Here is a 17,044-nt window from a genome sequence, read left to right as displayed (position 1 = left end):
TTTTGTTCTCTCATAATCATATGCAACAACAGTTGACTAGTCACGATGGACAAGCAAAGAAAGGGCAAATTGGAAAAATGTGAAAATGTTTCAGAAAAAGTTTAACTTGACGATATACTGAAAATTATGCATAAATTTCACTAAGTATGTTTTTGACCATCTTTAGGACACTCTCATTAGACTATCTTATCACCTTGAAGCCTGCCCATTCAAAGGAAAGGACAAAGAAGCTCAGAAAGTCTCAACCATCTGCAAATGCCCAGCACATTAAACTTCAAGGAATTCAACAAATCTCCAATGATCAAAAGGCTTGAAAATGACATAGCCACTCTCCTACAGAAGCTTTTATAAAAAGCCCCTAACAACTTATGTCAAAAATTCAAGGAAATGACATAAAAATCCTTTCCCTAAAAGTATTTTTTCACATAATTCAATCACTTGTGCATACAATATCTTCCTAGTGCTTCACTATTTTTTTCTTAGAAGAAAAGTATCCCTTGCTTTTTCCTTCCATCCAAAATAAAAGCTACTAGTCACACCTAACAGGTATTTTGGGGTTCAGGTTTACCAAAGGCCCAATCTATGCAAGAAGAGTCTCAAACTTCTTTAAAAAAATTTTTGCACAGCCTAGAAAGTCTGACTAAAAGCCACAGTTCCATTTCTGAGAGCTAATTTATTTTCTGTATAATCCCACAGATAGCAGAGATTAAAAACGAATATTCAAAACCTGAGTTGTAATAACAGTTCCATGCACTTAGGGTTCATTTTGGTGTAATAACTTTTCCTCTCGACGTAACATCATTACACACTCTTGTACTGAAAGTGCTAATGAGATTATATAAAGCAGGACACCCGGATAGCTTCACGTTATTATTGCTCAAGCATTCAAAGTGAGGGGTTTTTTTTTGTTTTTGTTTTTTGGTTTATTTTGGTTTGGCTATTTTTTCAAGCATTATCATTCTACGCCTTACACGTCACAGTGTTTTGTGTGCCAGGAATATGCTCCAGATACCTGACACAAGTATTTGAGTATCAGCATCACTAAGAAGCCATACAACACAGGCGCTGGAACCCCAGCACTTGATCTGAAGTTCAGAATACGAAGGTTCATCCAAACCTAGGGACAAACGTTCTCTGGTGTTGCAAATTATACAAGTCCCTAAATACAAAAGTTTCTAAAATCATTATCTTATTGTTAAAAAAGTAAAAGCAGGAACAATTGGGTATGTGCGTAAACCCTTTCAGCAGATAATCTAACAGTACTTGGGCCTCAGTGAAATCTGGAGTACTGCCACTAATGACTACCAGGGGTAAGACTTTTGGAAGTACCACTTCTTACCTCTTCATGACACATTTACCCAAGAAATTCCTGACTTGGCCCAAATCATGCTCTGCTGAAGAATCTACTCATTCCATAACTGAAGCTTTCCTTCAAATAGTGCTGCAGATATACTTTTACAGAAATGTTTCAGCTATGTTAATCGATTAATATTAGCTCCATGTCAATATTCTGCACATGACCAACAATAAAATTTTCGTATGATGGGACAGATACTAATAAGAATTTTAAGACAGATGGATTATTCTGGGGAGTAACCATAAAAACAAAGCCAAACTTAAAATGAATGTGCTTAAAACTACCTAATACCTTTTTTCAAGATGAGTGAAAAATTTATGAGAATGGTAAACTAGTAATATCTGATCAGAAGAAAATTGACAGCAAATAATAATAGTCGGTTGTCTTCATTGTCCCAATTAAATACAAAGCAAGAGTTAAAATCTGATGTGTAGCAATAAAGTTCTCTTCTAATGCACCCATTTCAATCTAAACTTTAAGTGGTAATAAAAACATTACACATTTCCAATGCTATGAAAATCACTTATGGTAACCATATCCAACATTTATTGTAACATGCCAAGCACTACTTTAAATGTTTCACGTATTTTTCATTTTATCCTCAGAACCCCGTAAGGTAGATATTATCCCCGTTTCACAGATGAGGTAACTAGGACACAGAATGATTAAGTAACTAGTACAAAGCCACACAGGAAATAATGTGTGGATACAAAAATTTCACCAACTAATCTAGCTCCAGATCATTACACTAAGCTGCCAAAAAGGTAATGTGGTAGATGTGCTTTGTAAACAGTACAATGTGCAAATGTAACGTGCACGGATTAAGAGCACATGCTTCATAGTCAAGACCTAGTGTCAAGTGTCAATTCTGTTATTCCCTAGCTATGTGAACTTAAGTAAATCACTGAAATTCTACGTTGAAACTCAGAATTCTATAAAATGGAGATAATGAAGTAACAGTTCTTACTGGTGGATCTTATTGGTGGGTCTTCTTGGTCGATGAGGGGCATTATGCATGTAAAGGATAGCAGAGTACTTGGCATACAGTCAGCACTCCATGAATACTCATTATTATTATCTAATATGAAGAGTTCTGTTTATTATTACAAACTATCATCTTAGTACTGGCAGCATTTTCTAAAATAAGTAAAATCAATATTGAAATAATAAAAGTTTATGAAATGATGGGGCACCTGGGTGGCTCAGTCGGTTAAGCGTCCGACTTCAGCTCAGGTCATGATCGCACAGTCCATGAGTTCAAGCCCCACGTCAGGCTCTGTGCTGACAGCTCAGAGCCTGGAGCCTGCTTCAGATTCTCTGTCTCCCTCTTTGCCTGTCTGCCTGTCTCTCTCTCTCTCTCCGTCCCTCCCTCAAAAATAAACAAACATTAAAAGTTTATGAAATTAAAACCCGAAGTCTCAAAGTATATGACAGCACAATTCTCAGATGGAAAAAGCTACCACTCACTTGAATATCAAGTTTTTATTCACAGTGCCTGCGTATACATGAAAATGTGCTAGGCACTAAACAAAATTATCAAGACACAGTCCCTGACTTCAAATATAAACAATCAAGCAAATTAACTCTACTGAGTGGGCACAAACAGTAAAACCTCCAACTTCACGCATTTTCCCAACCAGACACAACTATGGTCTTCATTAAGTTCACCTCTGCTTGGGGGTGCATGGTGGTGAATATATGCAGAAGAAGCAGTTTGAAAAGAAATAATAAGCCTGACAAATCAAATTTAGAATGACAAATATTCAGGAAGAAATAAGCTGACTTTCCACCCTCTTACCTTCTCAAAAAACATTTTTGCTATCTTGGTACTTGGTAGAGAAGCAAAAAAAAAAAAAAAAAAAAAAAAGAAAAGCCAGAGATTCAGAAGAGAACTCAGAGTAAAATAGTACAGAAACAAATTCTAGGAGACAGGAGTGAATTTGAAAGTTAGAAAAGTCAAAATAATTGCAGGTGAGTTTAAGGGAAACATGTTTTATTCTATGTTATATCATGTGCCTAATTCCTTAGAAACCAAACAACAGCCATTCTTAAGACTGCTGATCCTTACTTCTTTCTAATCCCTAAGTTTCTAAAGTTGAAGAAGAGGGAAAGAATAGCTCAGAGTACAGAAGGATTTTGTATAATACAACAGCCAACATTTTGCTACACGTATCTTAGAGCTCGGCTTCAGATCAACTCTTAGAGTCATAGCTAAATCATAATCCTGGTAATCTATGGATTCCATTAAAAAAAGTAACTTCTAAAACTCCTAACTAAAGATCGAGAATACTTCCATTGGCCACTGTAGGAAACCTGGAAACCTAATTTCTAAAGTTTAAGAAGCATTTCTTTTTCAGAGGTCATGCTATTTGAAAACATCTTTTCCAACTTCACAATAGGAAATGATAGCCACTTGTGTCTATCTCAATACTTTCTTGCCATAACACCTATTGGTAAACTCAAGCCCTAGAAAGACCACAAAATTCCCTGCTACTGCATCCATGGGCTCTTTCAAGCAAAATGAGTAGAACAGCCTATTGATCATAAAGCAATATAACAAATACATATCCCTAAAAAAAGTGAAGTACTTTTCAATAATACAAGCCAAAAACTCAGCTCATATGTACAAAAGTAGGCCAAGAATTTATATATTCTACAAGAATAAAGAATATATATATTCTTCAAGAGGAGGCTTTCTTCCTGAAGTTGGGAGGAAAGAGGGGGAAACAGAGACATGAAAAAAAAAAGTTATCATACATTCAAGGTATGTATCTCCATGTTCTAATAAACACCTGCCCAGTGTCAGCCATACCTCATCCAGCTCTCACTTGCACTACCCAAACTTATGAAGTTGAAATGCAAGCCATACTTTTCATTGTTTTTCCTCTTCCACCACACTTACGACGAATGGAAGGTATCTCAGGAAACAAGGAGTTGAATTCTACAGGAAAACTCTTGATTGATCAAATAATAGCAAAGGTAGATATAATTGGTAGCCAAAGATAGGTTTTAATATAAAATAAGCAGTTTCTGATGGTTCTTTACTTACTTAACTACTCCTCCCCACAACAAAAAGTGCTACAAATATTTGCTTATATTTGCATGCAGAAAAGCTTCTGCCACAAATTTCCTAGGACTCTTCTCCTTAAGAGTCTCAAGCCTCAGCCTCTGAGAAGACAGATCCTGAATCAAAATAAAACCAAAAAATAAAGATGAAGACCAGAAAGAAATAGGAAGAACAAAGAACATCTAATAACTTCTTACTTGTTCATTCCACCTCTCTAAACTTGTTTAGCCTCTAACTCCTCTCTGCCATGATCCATTGATTTGGCTACTATGATAAAATATTCCCAATCTCTCTAGGCAATTCTAATTTAGACAGACGCATCCTGACATAGTTCTATTTCTTCCTCTATGACCCAGATGAAACCTTTTGACAGTCCTTGGAACCCTCAATTCCTCCTTCCAAATTCCTGCTCTGTGGGCCTAGAGTTATGGGTGGAGACAAACTATGAATAGTATTGTGGAAATAGGGGAGTTAAAATAAAGGAATTCCAGTAATTGGGCTCCCCTCCATCAACATCAGGCTATTTTTCTTTATTCCCTACAGAATTTAACAAGTAAAGTAGAAAACAATAGGCTGACATATAGATGAGAGGCTGTAGCAAAGAACTACCCCCAAACTTTTTAGGAATACTCCTATCTTTCCACTGGTTGTAGGTACTTAAGTCTGGAATGTATCTTTGGAAGATGTCTTGTGTGTAAGAATGTATAAAAGATAACACCTTGCAAAAGTCAAACATACAGATTTAATAATGTGCAACTAATGAAGATGGTTTATAAATGAAATACCACCTACACATTTAGTTCCCTAAATATATGATGATATTAATCATTAAAGTTAGGTATATAAGTACAAGTTTTCCATATGTGGAAAAGTAAATCTGTTTTTAAATTAAAGAGGAATTATCACTCTAATCCTTAAAAATAAAACTATTAGGGTATAATTCAAGTGTAGCTGCTCATAGTCACTGAATAAATTTAAATTTGATAAAACATTTAAGTTTCAACCAATGCACCTTTGTTGAAGCACATTTAGCTGAAATAATTTTGAGTCTGGTTTATTTCCATCACATATAGTACATTTTTCCAACAAGAGCATGTACATTCAATATAGAACATTTCCAGCAACAGTTACAGTCTTTCTAGTTTCCTTTCACAGTATATTTTAGTGCAAAGCACTGGGAAGGGTAAATGTTTTTCTAGCTATAGAAGCATTTTATTATGACCTTGTGGATCTTCAACACTTTAAAATTTTTACAAGAAGTATATAGATGGACAGGGTCCCTCCTAAGTACAGGTATGAACCTATATAAAAACATGGTATGTTCTCTGCTGTACCTTTTAAAATTATAATTTGACAAAAATTACTAAAAAATAAAATATTCCCTAAAAAGTACAAAATATTGATACACAAAAACCTGCCCAATATTTCATAAAGATAGATGTACTTCTGTTTTCCTAAAATCTTGATTACAAAAATGGACAAGAATTCATTATTTTCCAAATTTTACAGTAGGAATCAAATATCATCTAAAGTAGTCATTTAAGATTTTACTCGGGAGAAAAAACTTCAGGGTTTATACTCCCATCTTCCTTTTTTAGCAATATTTAAAGAATTAAACTAATATCATAAGAAGTGGTTGTGCATGGATTGTCTGCATCCATAAAATATCAGTAAGCTATTTACTACCTTCATACTAACATTAGTAAATGTGTGGTCTTTAAAAAAAAATATACAGAAACTGAAAAATTAAGTTGCATCTATTATTAAAGTGCTTTGTATAAAATTTAAAGAAAAAAAGGGGAATGTTTAATTTTCATAAAAACCTCAGATGTTGACAAATAAAAATAATGATCCATGGACGAAAATGAACTGGAACCTTCTGCTGAATATATTTTAGAATGAAACTTTCAAACATTTAAGTGCTGGAGAACAAGTTAGAAATAAATGAATGTAAAAATAATTACAAATACTTAGTAGGCTAAATATTTATAATATGTTGATACTAATTTCTCTTTTGGTCCTAACATACACTCACTAGGAAATAGATCTGTACAATTCAGATGAAAATTTTGCCAAATAAAGTGAAACAAAACTAAAGTCACTAAGATATAAAGTCTCTGTCAATTAAAAATCACCAGTGGTGATATACTCTTCAGGTTGTTGATCGCTTTAATCAACAAATTGTTTGGAAAACAAAATTTGCAACATTTTTGTAGGAACTGCAGACCAAATGCACAAGGTCAAGGGTGGTTAGCTGATGGACTGTGATGACAATATGTAATGTCACAGCTACTTGAAAGTGCTGGAAGAGGCAGTGCCTTAGAAACAAGTGGTTAGATGGTTATTATTTTAGTCAGAAAACAGCAGTTACAGTCGAATATTTATGAAAATGTTTTTCCTTTTTTTCTCATAGTACCATTTGAAGACGTTTAGTGGTTCTAACACCAATTTAAAGTCTTTCCACAAAAATGAACTCCAAACCTTTTCGTACATCACTTGAAGTTATCTGAGGAGAAATGGGAATAAATGAACACTTTTGAGTTTACCAATAAAACCTTGTTTTAAAAATTATACAACAGTAAATCACTTCTAAAGGATGGTTTCACCTCAAGTTTCCACACAAATAAAAACATGTGTGATACTCAATCACAACATTTAACCTACTCAGTACTCAAACTAAGTATACTGCCTAGAACCTGAATCCCAAACTAATTTAATACTAATTAAATATATTAAATGCCTTAATACAGGGGACACAGGTACTGAAGGTAAACTTTTAAAAATATAGATAGACTTGCAAAACCAAGTAGAGGGAGTCTACTCCTTATTTCATATTGCATTTTAAAAATCTACATTTATTCCAAAACCTTCTAAAAAAGTGAATTTTTTTCTTTTTTCCCAATAGGGATTTTCCTTTTCTTGCAACGCACCACCACAAAAAAAGATAAAAAAAAAAAAAAAAAAAAAAAAAAACCTACTTAATAATATTAACTATGTTGAAATGATCACAAAAAGTCTGTTTAAACAAAAAGGGAAAAGTAAGATTTTGAACCTAAATAATCACTTTTTCCGCAGATCAAAACTAAAAACAGTAACTAACACACACTCCTAAGGAGAAGGAAAAAAAAAAATCCAAACTTTTATCAAGTTCCCCCCTTTGACTGGAAGCACTATGTTAAACATAAATAATAAATGCTAATTGTTCTAAATTCAATTTGGGGATTTTCTTTTTCTTAGTGCAGCACTTTATTTAGCCGTCACAGATTAATTTTTACAATAATTACAGTGCCTCAAAAGACTTTTTTCCTATAATTATCGCCTTCACAAATTCATTCTAATATATTTAACTTTTCCTACAATGTATTCATTAGTAGACTAAGTCACTAATCAAATTAAATCTGTGCAAAGTTAGTTAAACAGAAGACTTCTATTGTAAACATAAGCCAATATAAACGTATATATTTTACAACATTGAGAGGAAAGCACTGACCCTGTGCCATCTACCTAGAACTATAATGCATTGTCCTGTGGAAGATAAGTTCTGAAGTTAACTTTTGTTCCCAAGCCACTGGAATAAAGGTCACTGAAGAGGTAAATGCAACATGCACATTACTCTTGCAGTTCCCAATGCCATAAGATATATGGAAGCAAACATGTATTAAAATGGAACCAGCTATAAATTATGGTCAAATGATTTTTTTTAGTTCGATGGGGGGAAAAAAGCAAAACTCTGTAACTGTTCCTCACCAGACAAGAGCCTTAGATCTTGTACTTCGGCCTTTGGTTTTGTTTCCTTCAGGTGAATTGGAAGCATTTGCCTTATGAGTTTTCTTATGATGTTCAAGATAAGTCTTTTTGGCAAATGCCTTTCCACATTTATTGCATCTGTGAAGAGAAAAGTTTTTTGTGACTTTTACTTCAATACCAACGTCAGCTACTTCATACTTTTTACTAGGAGAGTTAGAAGTGCCATCATGTTTTGAATCACTATGTTTTGCCTCATCCCTCGAAGGGCCTCTTTTTGCCACTTTATTTAGAACAAAATCAATGGGCTTCTTTATAGCTCTGATCTCTAAACTGGCTGTTATTTTCCCAAGATAGCGGGATGACTTTTTATGAACCACAGTTATATGTCGTATCACATCGCGCTTCCGACGAGTTTCATAAGTGCAAAGAGGACACTTGTAGAATTTAACATAAATGTTATTCCCATCTGTGTGCAACTCAATGTGTTTAGTCAAGTTCTGTTTGGAAGTAAACTGACGTTTACAAAGTTTACAGTAAAGTTGCTTAAAGTCAAAGCCAGCTGAAAGTTTTGGTTTCCTGGTTTTCTGCTGGCCACCTGCAGCAGACGGACTAGTTGATTTAGGGCTTTCAGAGTCTTGTTTAACTTTATTTTTCTGTGCTGCCGGTGTGTTCTTTTTTTCATTTGAATGATTTGTTCCCTTTAATTCATTCTGTGGAGAATGGGTAATGGAAGGGGGTGAAGATTCTACAGAATCTGCTGGTTCAACTTTAACTTTTATTTCTGAACTGCTGGCAGTATTATTAGGGCCTTTCTCTCTTTTAGAGTTTGTTCCAGAAAGAGTTATCTTGTGGACAATTTGCATATGTCTTTTAAGCATTATTTGTGAACTATATTTCCTCTTGCAAAGGAGGCATTTGCATGCAGTTAAATTGTATTCAGCCTTTGAAGACGACTTTTGTTTTCGAGTCTTAAAAGATTTTTTAGGAGAAACAGAATCCAGGAACAAAGGTTGCCCAGGCTTTGTTGCTATATCAGGAGTAATTGAATCCCTCCTTAGTCCTCTATGAACTTCATCAAAATGCCTCCTTACATTCGCTTTTGTAGCAAATGATTTACAACATACTGGACAACTCCTACTTAATGGAACTAGAACATTCTTACTGCGTCCTTTAGAGGACTGGTTTGGATTCTTTCGTGTTTCAATGTACTTTTTTAGTTCTTCCATCTTTTTCTTGTGTACTTTTCGAATGTGACGACGAACACCTCGTCTGGAATTGAATTCTTTTCTACAAAGACAACATATCAACTGGTGACCAAAATCAGAATTGTCAGAAGTTTCCAAGTCAGCCTGTGATTCCTGAGGTTGCTCATCAGATGTAGGTGCAACTTCATCTGCAACAATCTCAACAGGAGGGGGCTCTACAGTTTCCACCTCTGTATCTATAACTGGTACTGTTTTAGACTGTTCAGTGCTAGTTTCCTGTATTTGAACTTCGGTTTGTTCAGGAGTACTGCTTGACTCTGTGACTTCAGTAGGATTATCAGTCCTTGAAATATACTGAAACACTGCATTTTGATTAGTTTCTATGGGTTCTAGCTTAATAATATATTCTCGCTTGTCCACACTTGGATATATGGCTTCTAGGAGATCGTTTATGGCTTGACTTTGTTTATCATTTACATCAGGAAGGTCTGTTAAGAAAAAAAACAACATTTTAATCTGAAATAATTAGCCTGCTCTAGCTCTCTAATATTTAAAGTTGTATTATGAACTTCTACCTTAAAATTTATTACATTACTGGTTTGTATTTTTTTATAAGAGCATTATCTACTTTTCTGTATTTTATAATTTATACATTTAATGTAGTTTTACAAAAATTAGTATTAATTAAACTAAAATTAATTTAAAATCTCATCATGGCACACAAATGTTAAGGAATAAATGCAATCTGAAGAGCTACTTCCACTTCTAAGTGCCCTTAATACAAATACACGAGTGTCCTAAACAATAAAAACAGTATTTCAAATTTTTAGTCTAAAATTTTTAGGCTCGCAAAGGCACATCAAAGTTCTTACAACCCAAGATGGATAAAACATCATGAAGAATGTACTATTCTATATAAAAGTGATTCTTTTTTTAGGAAACATAACAGCAGTCCTATTAACTTAATCCATAATAAATAATCTAGTCTACTTGTATAGACATCTGATAGAATTGGAAAAGAAAAATATGTAGGATATAAATATGAATGACATGTATAGAAGTGCTAAATTCAGTCCTATTCAATGTTTTCTTAACATGACACAATACCATTAAAGCAAGTGATTAAAAACTATAGATTTTTACTCAAAAAACAGAGGTAGTTTTATTTGTACAATAATTACATCCCTTATGGGAAACCAAATATTCCTATTATATATCCCAGAACTATCTAACACTAGTTATGTTTCCACACACAACTCTAAAATCTGGCCACAAATACAGCATGAAATCTGGCTATCCATTTAGAAATCAAGAAATGATTCACTATTGCTCTTCTAGTGATCTTCCTAATTAAAATGGATAAAGGAGTGTCTACAGGAAGGATAACACTTTCACAGAAGTATTTCTAGAGTGAGTATTGCCAAGAGAAGTACACAATAATCCAACAAATCCATTTATCTATATGTCTAAAAGTCAACTCTACACTAAAAAATTGCAAAGAATAACTATCAGAAATAACTAATTTTCTACTAGTACTTCAATTATTAAAAGGTCAGGTTTAAAACTTATCCCCATAGACTGCCTTTTCATTTATATCTCAATGATTAAAAACAAGTATAGCAAGATATAACAGTGGTAAGAAAAATTTCCAAATAGAGGAATTTTTGTTTCAATTATGTGCTATAATATACTTTATATCAGCTTCACGCTAGTAATTAAAGTGGTACTTTAGATATTTGGAGTTTTCATTTCATTCCCATCCCAAAAAAGTTAAATTGAAAAGTACACAAAATCTATAATGCAACTATAGTATCAAACCGAGAAAACAAATTCTGTAAATTTGTAAGTCCGCAAAGAGTTAAACCCCTGAACAAGACATAATGAATGTAACCTATTACTTAATAAAATATTTTAAGGAACTTGTACCGGTTCTTTATAGCAAGAAAATAATACCATTATGTATACTGCGTACTTAATCGTACATGGTCGGTATACTTAATCCAACAAACATGTGGCTCCACAAAGACATTATTAGCCTCAACCTGCCTCTGTCACATAAAGCTATTTCAGATCTCAAGCTAGCCTATAAGACAATCTAATTTCTGATAAAATGACTAATCTATAAATAAATTTAACTGAGAACAAAACTAATCTTCAAACCAAGACCCAGAAAAAAATGGAAAGATTAATTTTTTTTTTATTTGTTTTTTTTTTCAACGTTTATTTATTTTTGAGACAGAGAGAGACAGAGCATGAACGGGGGAGGGGCAGAGAGAGAGGGAGACACAGAATCGGAAACAGGCTCCAGGCTCTGAGCCATCAGCCCAGAGCCTGACGTGGGGCTCGAACTCACAGACCGCGAGATCGTGACCTGGCTGAAGTCGGACGCTTAACCGACTGCGCCACCCAGGCGCCCCTAGATTAATATTTTTTAATGCTCTTCACCATCCCCAAGAAATCAACTCATTTACTCATTCTTTGCCCTATTTCTAGCCTCATTTACTTAACAGTAATCTTAGTAAATTAACAGTCATATGTAAAAAGTTGTTAAAGAAGTGAAAATGAAAAATATCAATAGTCCCTTCAAGCACTCATATTTTAACTTAGAAAAATCCTGAATATATACTATCTGGTCTACATAAACATTCAAAAACAATACCCAGTATTTTAATACAAATAAATATACTCATAAATCGAGCCTCCTATATCTTTAGAAAAACCGAAGCAAAAAGCGCTCATATGAAAGTACCTATCTAAGAAAATGAATAAAACATTAAGTCGAGTGTTTAATTTTATTCTCCATCATTAAATTATCAATACCATTTTAACACAAACATACAGCTACAGTATATGAATACTTAACTAACTATAAAATGCATAACTGAATATATGAATAAAACTTACTGTCATCCATCTGGAGACTTGGTGGGCAGTAGAATTTTTTATGGGTAATTAAATTTGGTAATCCTCTGAAGAGACTGCGGCATAATTTGCATTCAAAAATAGTGTCCACGTCTTTTAATAAAATATGCTTAAGTTGTTTAGTTCCTGAAGGAAAAAAAAAAAGAAAACACAAAAGATAACTTTAACATGCACTTTTAACTGGGCAACCACTGTTGACAATCCAAAGTGCAATTACTCTTTGAAAATAAAATACAGACATTGCCAACTTCTACGATAGTGTATTCGGAACTAAGTTATAAACTAAATTTTAAGCAAAATCGCATCATCATTTGAATATTATGACAGCTAAAACTGATATTCTTTTTCTAATTCAGCAGCCAATCAATTCTTAGGATATCCCAACAGTCACTCCAACATCTGGTTGATCATCACAATGACCTGGGAATAAAGATGTACATGACCCACCTCCAGAGATTCTGATTCAATAGATCTGGAATGGGAAAGAAGAATTAAACATGCCCCTTCCTCCCCTACCCCCTTTACTCCCTCCCAAAGTATCTGGCTGGTTCCTACAGCTCTCTTCTGCAGTGAAATGAAGATGGAGTTCTGTAATACATTTTCCCCTGATTCCTTAAAGAAAGTCAGAACTGTGTCCCAAGACTGCCTGTGACTTTTTTAAAACTCAAATTACTTCAGGTTCTAGGCCAATATGGAATTCTGGCCATTGAGTGTGAGAGTACAGAATCCTTATCCATAACATGAATTTTGCTTAGGCCTCTTGAGACCACTATACATTTATTCAAATTCTTTCTCCCTCAAAAACTCACTTCAAGTACAATTAATTAAATACTGATAGTTCTACACTTTAAACTAACTTAAAGCCTGTCTTCCCCACTAGATTATAAACACCAAAGCAGCCAAAACCAAACCTGTCTTATTTACAACTAATGTGTTCGGCTCTCACAATGCTCAATAAAGATAAGTTGAAGAAATGCCACAGATCTAGGGAATCTAAGCATTATGACAGAAGGTCAAAAGGCAAGAAAAAAAAATAAATGGCAACAAGCATTAAAGTAAATGGCAACAAGCATTAAAGTAAATGGCAACAATCTTTAAAGTAAAAATATCTGCCAGGAATAAAACACAAACAGATCTTTTGTCATTATTTCCTACAAGGTTTTGCCACAGGTAAATTGACAAAATTGATCTGCAGTGCTTTACTAATTTCCTCAAATAAAAAAGATGATAATGATATTGACTTAAACTAAAGAGGAAAAAACAAAAGTGTCTTGAAAAACAACTTTAAGGGGCGCCTGAGTGGCTCAGTCGGTTAAGCGTCCGACTTCGGCTCAGGTCACGATCTCGCGGTCTGTGAGTTCGAGCCCGGCGTCGGGCTCTGGGCTGATGGCTCAGAGCCTGGAGCCTGCTTCCAATTCTGTGTCTCCCTCTCTCTGCCCCTCCCCCGTTCATGCTCTGTCTCTCTCTGTCTCAAAAATAAATAAACGTTATAAAAAAAAAATAAAAATTAAAAAAAAAAAAGAAAAACAACTTTAAGACTATCTAGGTGCAAAGTGTTCTATCACTCAGCAAGCACTTGACACTCTGTTAAGCTCTGGGACTACTAAAGAGCAAACACACTTTACTATCCACCTTGTAAAATGAACAAACCAAACCAAACGTATTTTACAGAATCATGAAAGAAAACATGAACCTAAATCCCAGAAAAATTAAATTACACATCTGGGTTTCTACTGGAAAAAATATATATATATAATGAAATTATTTCCACCATTTCTCAAATTCAAATCAATGTTTACTGCACTAAACCATATTACCACAAAATCAGAAAACACAAATTTAAAAAGATTCAGAGGACAGCTTGAGTATATTCTTTATATAAAAGTAAACACACACACACACACACACACACACTTTATTCCACTTCACATTACAAAATATATTGACAATAGACTGCTAACATATTTAGTTCATAATCTCCTAAGTGACAAACTATGAGAGGTAGACTAATGATAAAAATATTTTAGATAAACCTCTCTACTTGATCTACCTATAATTCCCAAGTACGGTTAAGTGTAGTAAAGTAAAAAGAAAACATAGAAAGTTTTTGCACACTTCAATTCTAAATTAAATTACCTGCTAGACCCATACTAAAGATTCAATTCTGCCTTTAAAGATAGTCAAAAAAGATTGAAGAGCAATGCAAAAATAACCTGAACTAGGTTTAACGTTAAGAATTCAGTTGAAGATTTAAATAGAAAGTATGAGGTTATACATAAAAAAGTTACTGCTAAAAATATAAGACTGCATCCTTAAATCAGAGCTCTCACTTTGTCTGTAAGATTCTCTCAACCATAAAAAAGTCTATATCTATGTATAGATTCTTATTTAGTCCTAGTTATAGAGCTAGTTATATTCAGTAGAGTGTATATCTGCTCCCAGTAAACATCCCCCTAAAACAAGTCTCTAGCTCTAACCTGAACCAATCAATCTTAATACTCATTCACAAATGCTCCCCCCACCCCACCCCACCCTACCTACACACATACATGCACACACACATCAACATGCACATGCACAGACACAAACATGTCGTGTTGATCCAGGTACATCAAATTTCTTTCAGAGCCACAGGTTCACCAATTTCTCGCTCTCTCACTTTTCAGGCCTTCACCTAGGTTTTTCTCTCTGCCTATAACAATCTTCCATTTCCCTGGTCTGGCTCACTTCCAGCAATCCTTCAAATTCCAAGTTAGTTGTTTCCTCCAGGAAGCCTTCTGATCACTCCTGTTTTTTTAAGAATTCTTCACCCCTACTCCCATAGCACACTGTACATCTATACTATATTATTCCACTATCTTGTAATTATTTTTCTGTACTCCCATTGAAGTGGAAGCTCAAAGAGGAAAGAGAAGGTATCTTTATTCTTCCCACTGTATTCCCAGCCCTCAGAATCATGCCTGACTGATGTTTGTCAAATGACATATTGGAGAACTCTATGTTAAAGAAAACCTTCTCTATAAATTAAACTTTCTTTTAGCCTATTGTAAAGTTGACTGGGAAGTCAAGAGACTTCAAAGATTTTTTTTTTTTAATGTTTCATTTTATTTTTTGAGAGACAGAGCATGAGCAGGGGAGGGGCAAAGAGCGAGGCAGACAAGGAATCCAAAGCAGGCCCCAGGCTCTGAGCTGTAGGCACAGAACCCGTAGGACTTGAACTTCACCATGAACGTGAGGTCATGACCTGAGCCAAAGTCAGACGCTTAACTGACTGAGCCACCCAGGCACCCCTAGACCTCAAAGAGTTTCTAATTCAACTTCTACATTTTACAAATGAGAAAAATAAGAGGTCATCCATTCCATAAATACAGACAACAGAAGTTTTTCCCTAAGTTAGCAGTTGCCATTTAAGGTTTTGTTGTTTTTCCCATGCGGTCATAATGGTCTAATCAGCTACTATTTTCTTATTGCTTTGCTCACTAACAATTAGGCACAGGCAATCAACTCTGCCTCTGTCAATAGCTAAAACTTTCTACCACCTGAGACAACAACAGACATGGTCATCTAAACAGCAACATAAAGTTCTTCCACAGCTCTTGATTCAGAAAGAGCCAGGGTATCTTACTCCTAATTATTCCTTTTCCGATATTAATAACTTTTTCTTGCCTCAGGTTTTAAAACTATCTTAGGATGCACTATTTACTGCTTACATAGATCATTAATCAGTATCCTTCCAAAAAACCAGCCCTCCAAAGGGTAAGTTTTTGATGCCTAGAAATTAGCTAATTAGTGAATATTTCAGATTCTCATAATAGGTGCTCATAAAAATTACTTAAACCTCATCAAGGATTTAGTCATGTGCTATTCCTTAATGTCAAATATTCTGTATGTACTGAGAAAAATGTTTACAAGATTTTTTTCAAAAGAAATCAGTATTCAGTTTTACAGTAGAGTAGATTGCACTCACCTTACATGATGTGATATTAATTATAACTCTTCTGTGCTAGAAAGATAAGCTTTCATTTTTTTCTTAATATATGAATATGTTGGTCAATGACCATTTTAAATTGTGGCAATAATGGATTTTTAAATGTTTATGTATTTATTTTGTGAGAGAGAGCATGTGTGCATATGCACGCACGTGGAGGAGGAGCAGAGAGAGAGAGAGGGAGACAGAGAGAATCCCAAGCAGGCTGGGCACTGTCAGCGCAGAGCCTGATGCAGGGCACAATCTGTGAGATCATGAGCTGAGCCAAAATCAAGAGCTGGACACTCAACCAACTGAGACACCAGGCGTCCCTAAATTGTAGCAATAATTATTTTTAAGTGGTATACTGTTTGCTTTATTGATGATTCACACATGAGCTCAATCTTTTTTAGCATGACTGTTTAAACACAGTATCATCTCAACACTGCAAGCAAATCCATAATTTGTGTCAAAACTGATTTTCAAGGCCAGTATACAAAGGAAATTTCTAGCTGATCTTCTCTTAACAAAAGTTCTCGAAGGTAAAAAACAGGGAAAACTTAAGAAAATTTTAATTATTATCTTAAAACCAGCTGGTTAAAAAAAAATTACTAGGTTAATTATGGAACACTGCCACACACTACAGTAAATTCATAAGTAGAATAAAATTATTCCAGGGCCTACTTGGTGAATCTTTTAGTTTAACAAACATTTACTGAACACCTATTAAATATTAGGTCACAATGCTATTCACTGGAAACACAGAAGTGAAGGATCTG

The 17,044-nt window shown here is 34.4% G+C and overlaps 1 protein-coding gene across 6 annotated transcripts in view; it reads right to left on the bottom strand.

Moving 5' to 3' along the window:
- Nucleotides 1-17,044, bottom strand: part of ZNF800 (zinc finger protein 800) — a 194,044-nt gene that overhangs the window by 20,025 nt on the left and 156,975 nt on the right. For 5 of the 6 annotated variants that reach the window (XM_086691059.1, XM_086691052.1, XM_086691068.1 and 2 more), the window contains 2 exons: nucleotides 12,281-12,424; nucleotides 8,172-9,864 (listed from right to left, as the gene is read on the bottom strand). In XM_086691059.1, coding sequence (XP_086547185.1) covers nucleotides 8,172-9,864; nucleotides 12,281-12,424 — 1,837 coding nt within the window. Of the gene's footprint in view, nucleotides 1-5,147; nucleotides 6,931-8,171; nucleotides 9,865-12,280; nucleotides 12,425-17,044 lie in introns of those variants that run through there. The other variant, XM_086691086.1, reaches the window with a different exon arrangement.

Source organism: Puma concolor, chromosome A2 (genome assembly GCF_028749965.1).
Source record: "Puma concolor isolate L17-30 chromosome A2, mPumCon1.1.hap2, whole genome shotgun sequence".
Taxonomy (NCBI): Eukaryota; Metazoa; Chordata; class Mammalia; order Carnivora; family Felidae; genus Puma; species Puma concolor.
The sequence above is the reverse complement of the archived record's forward strand: the minus strand, read 5'-3'. Positions and strand labels throughout refer to the sequence as shown.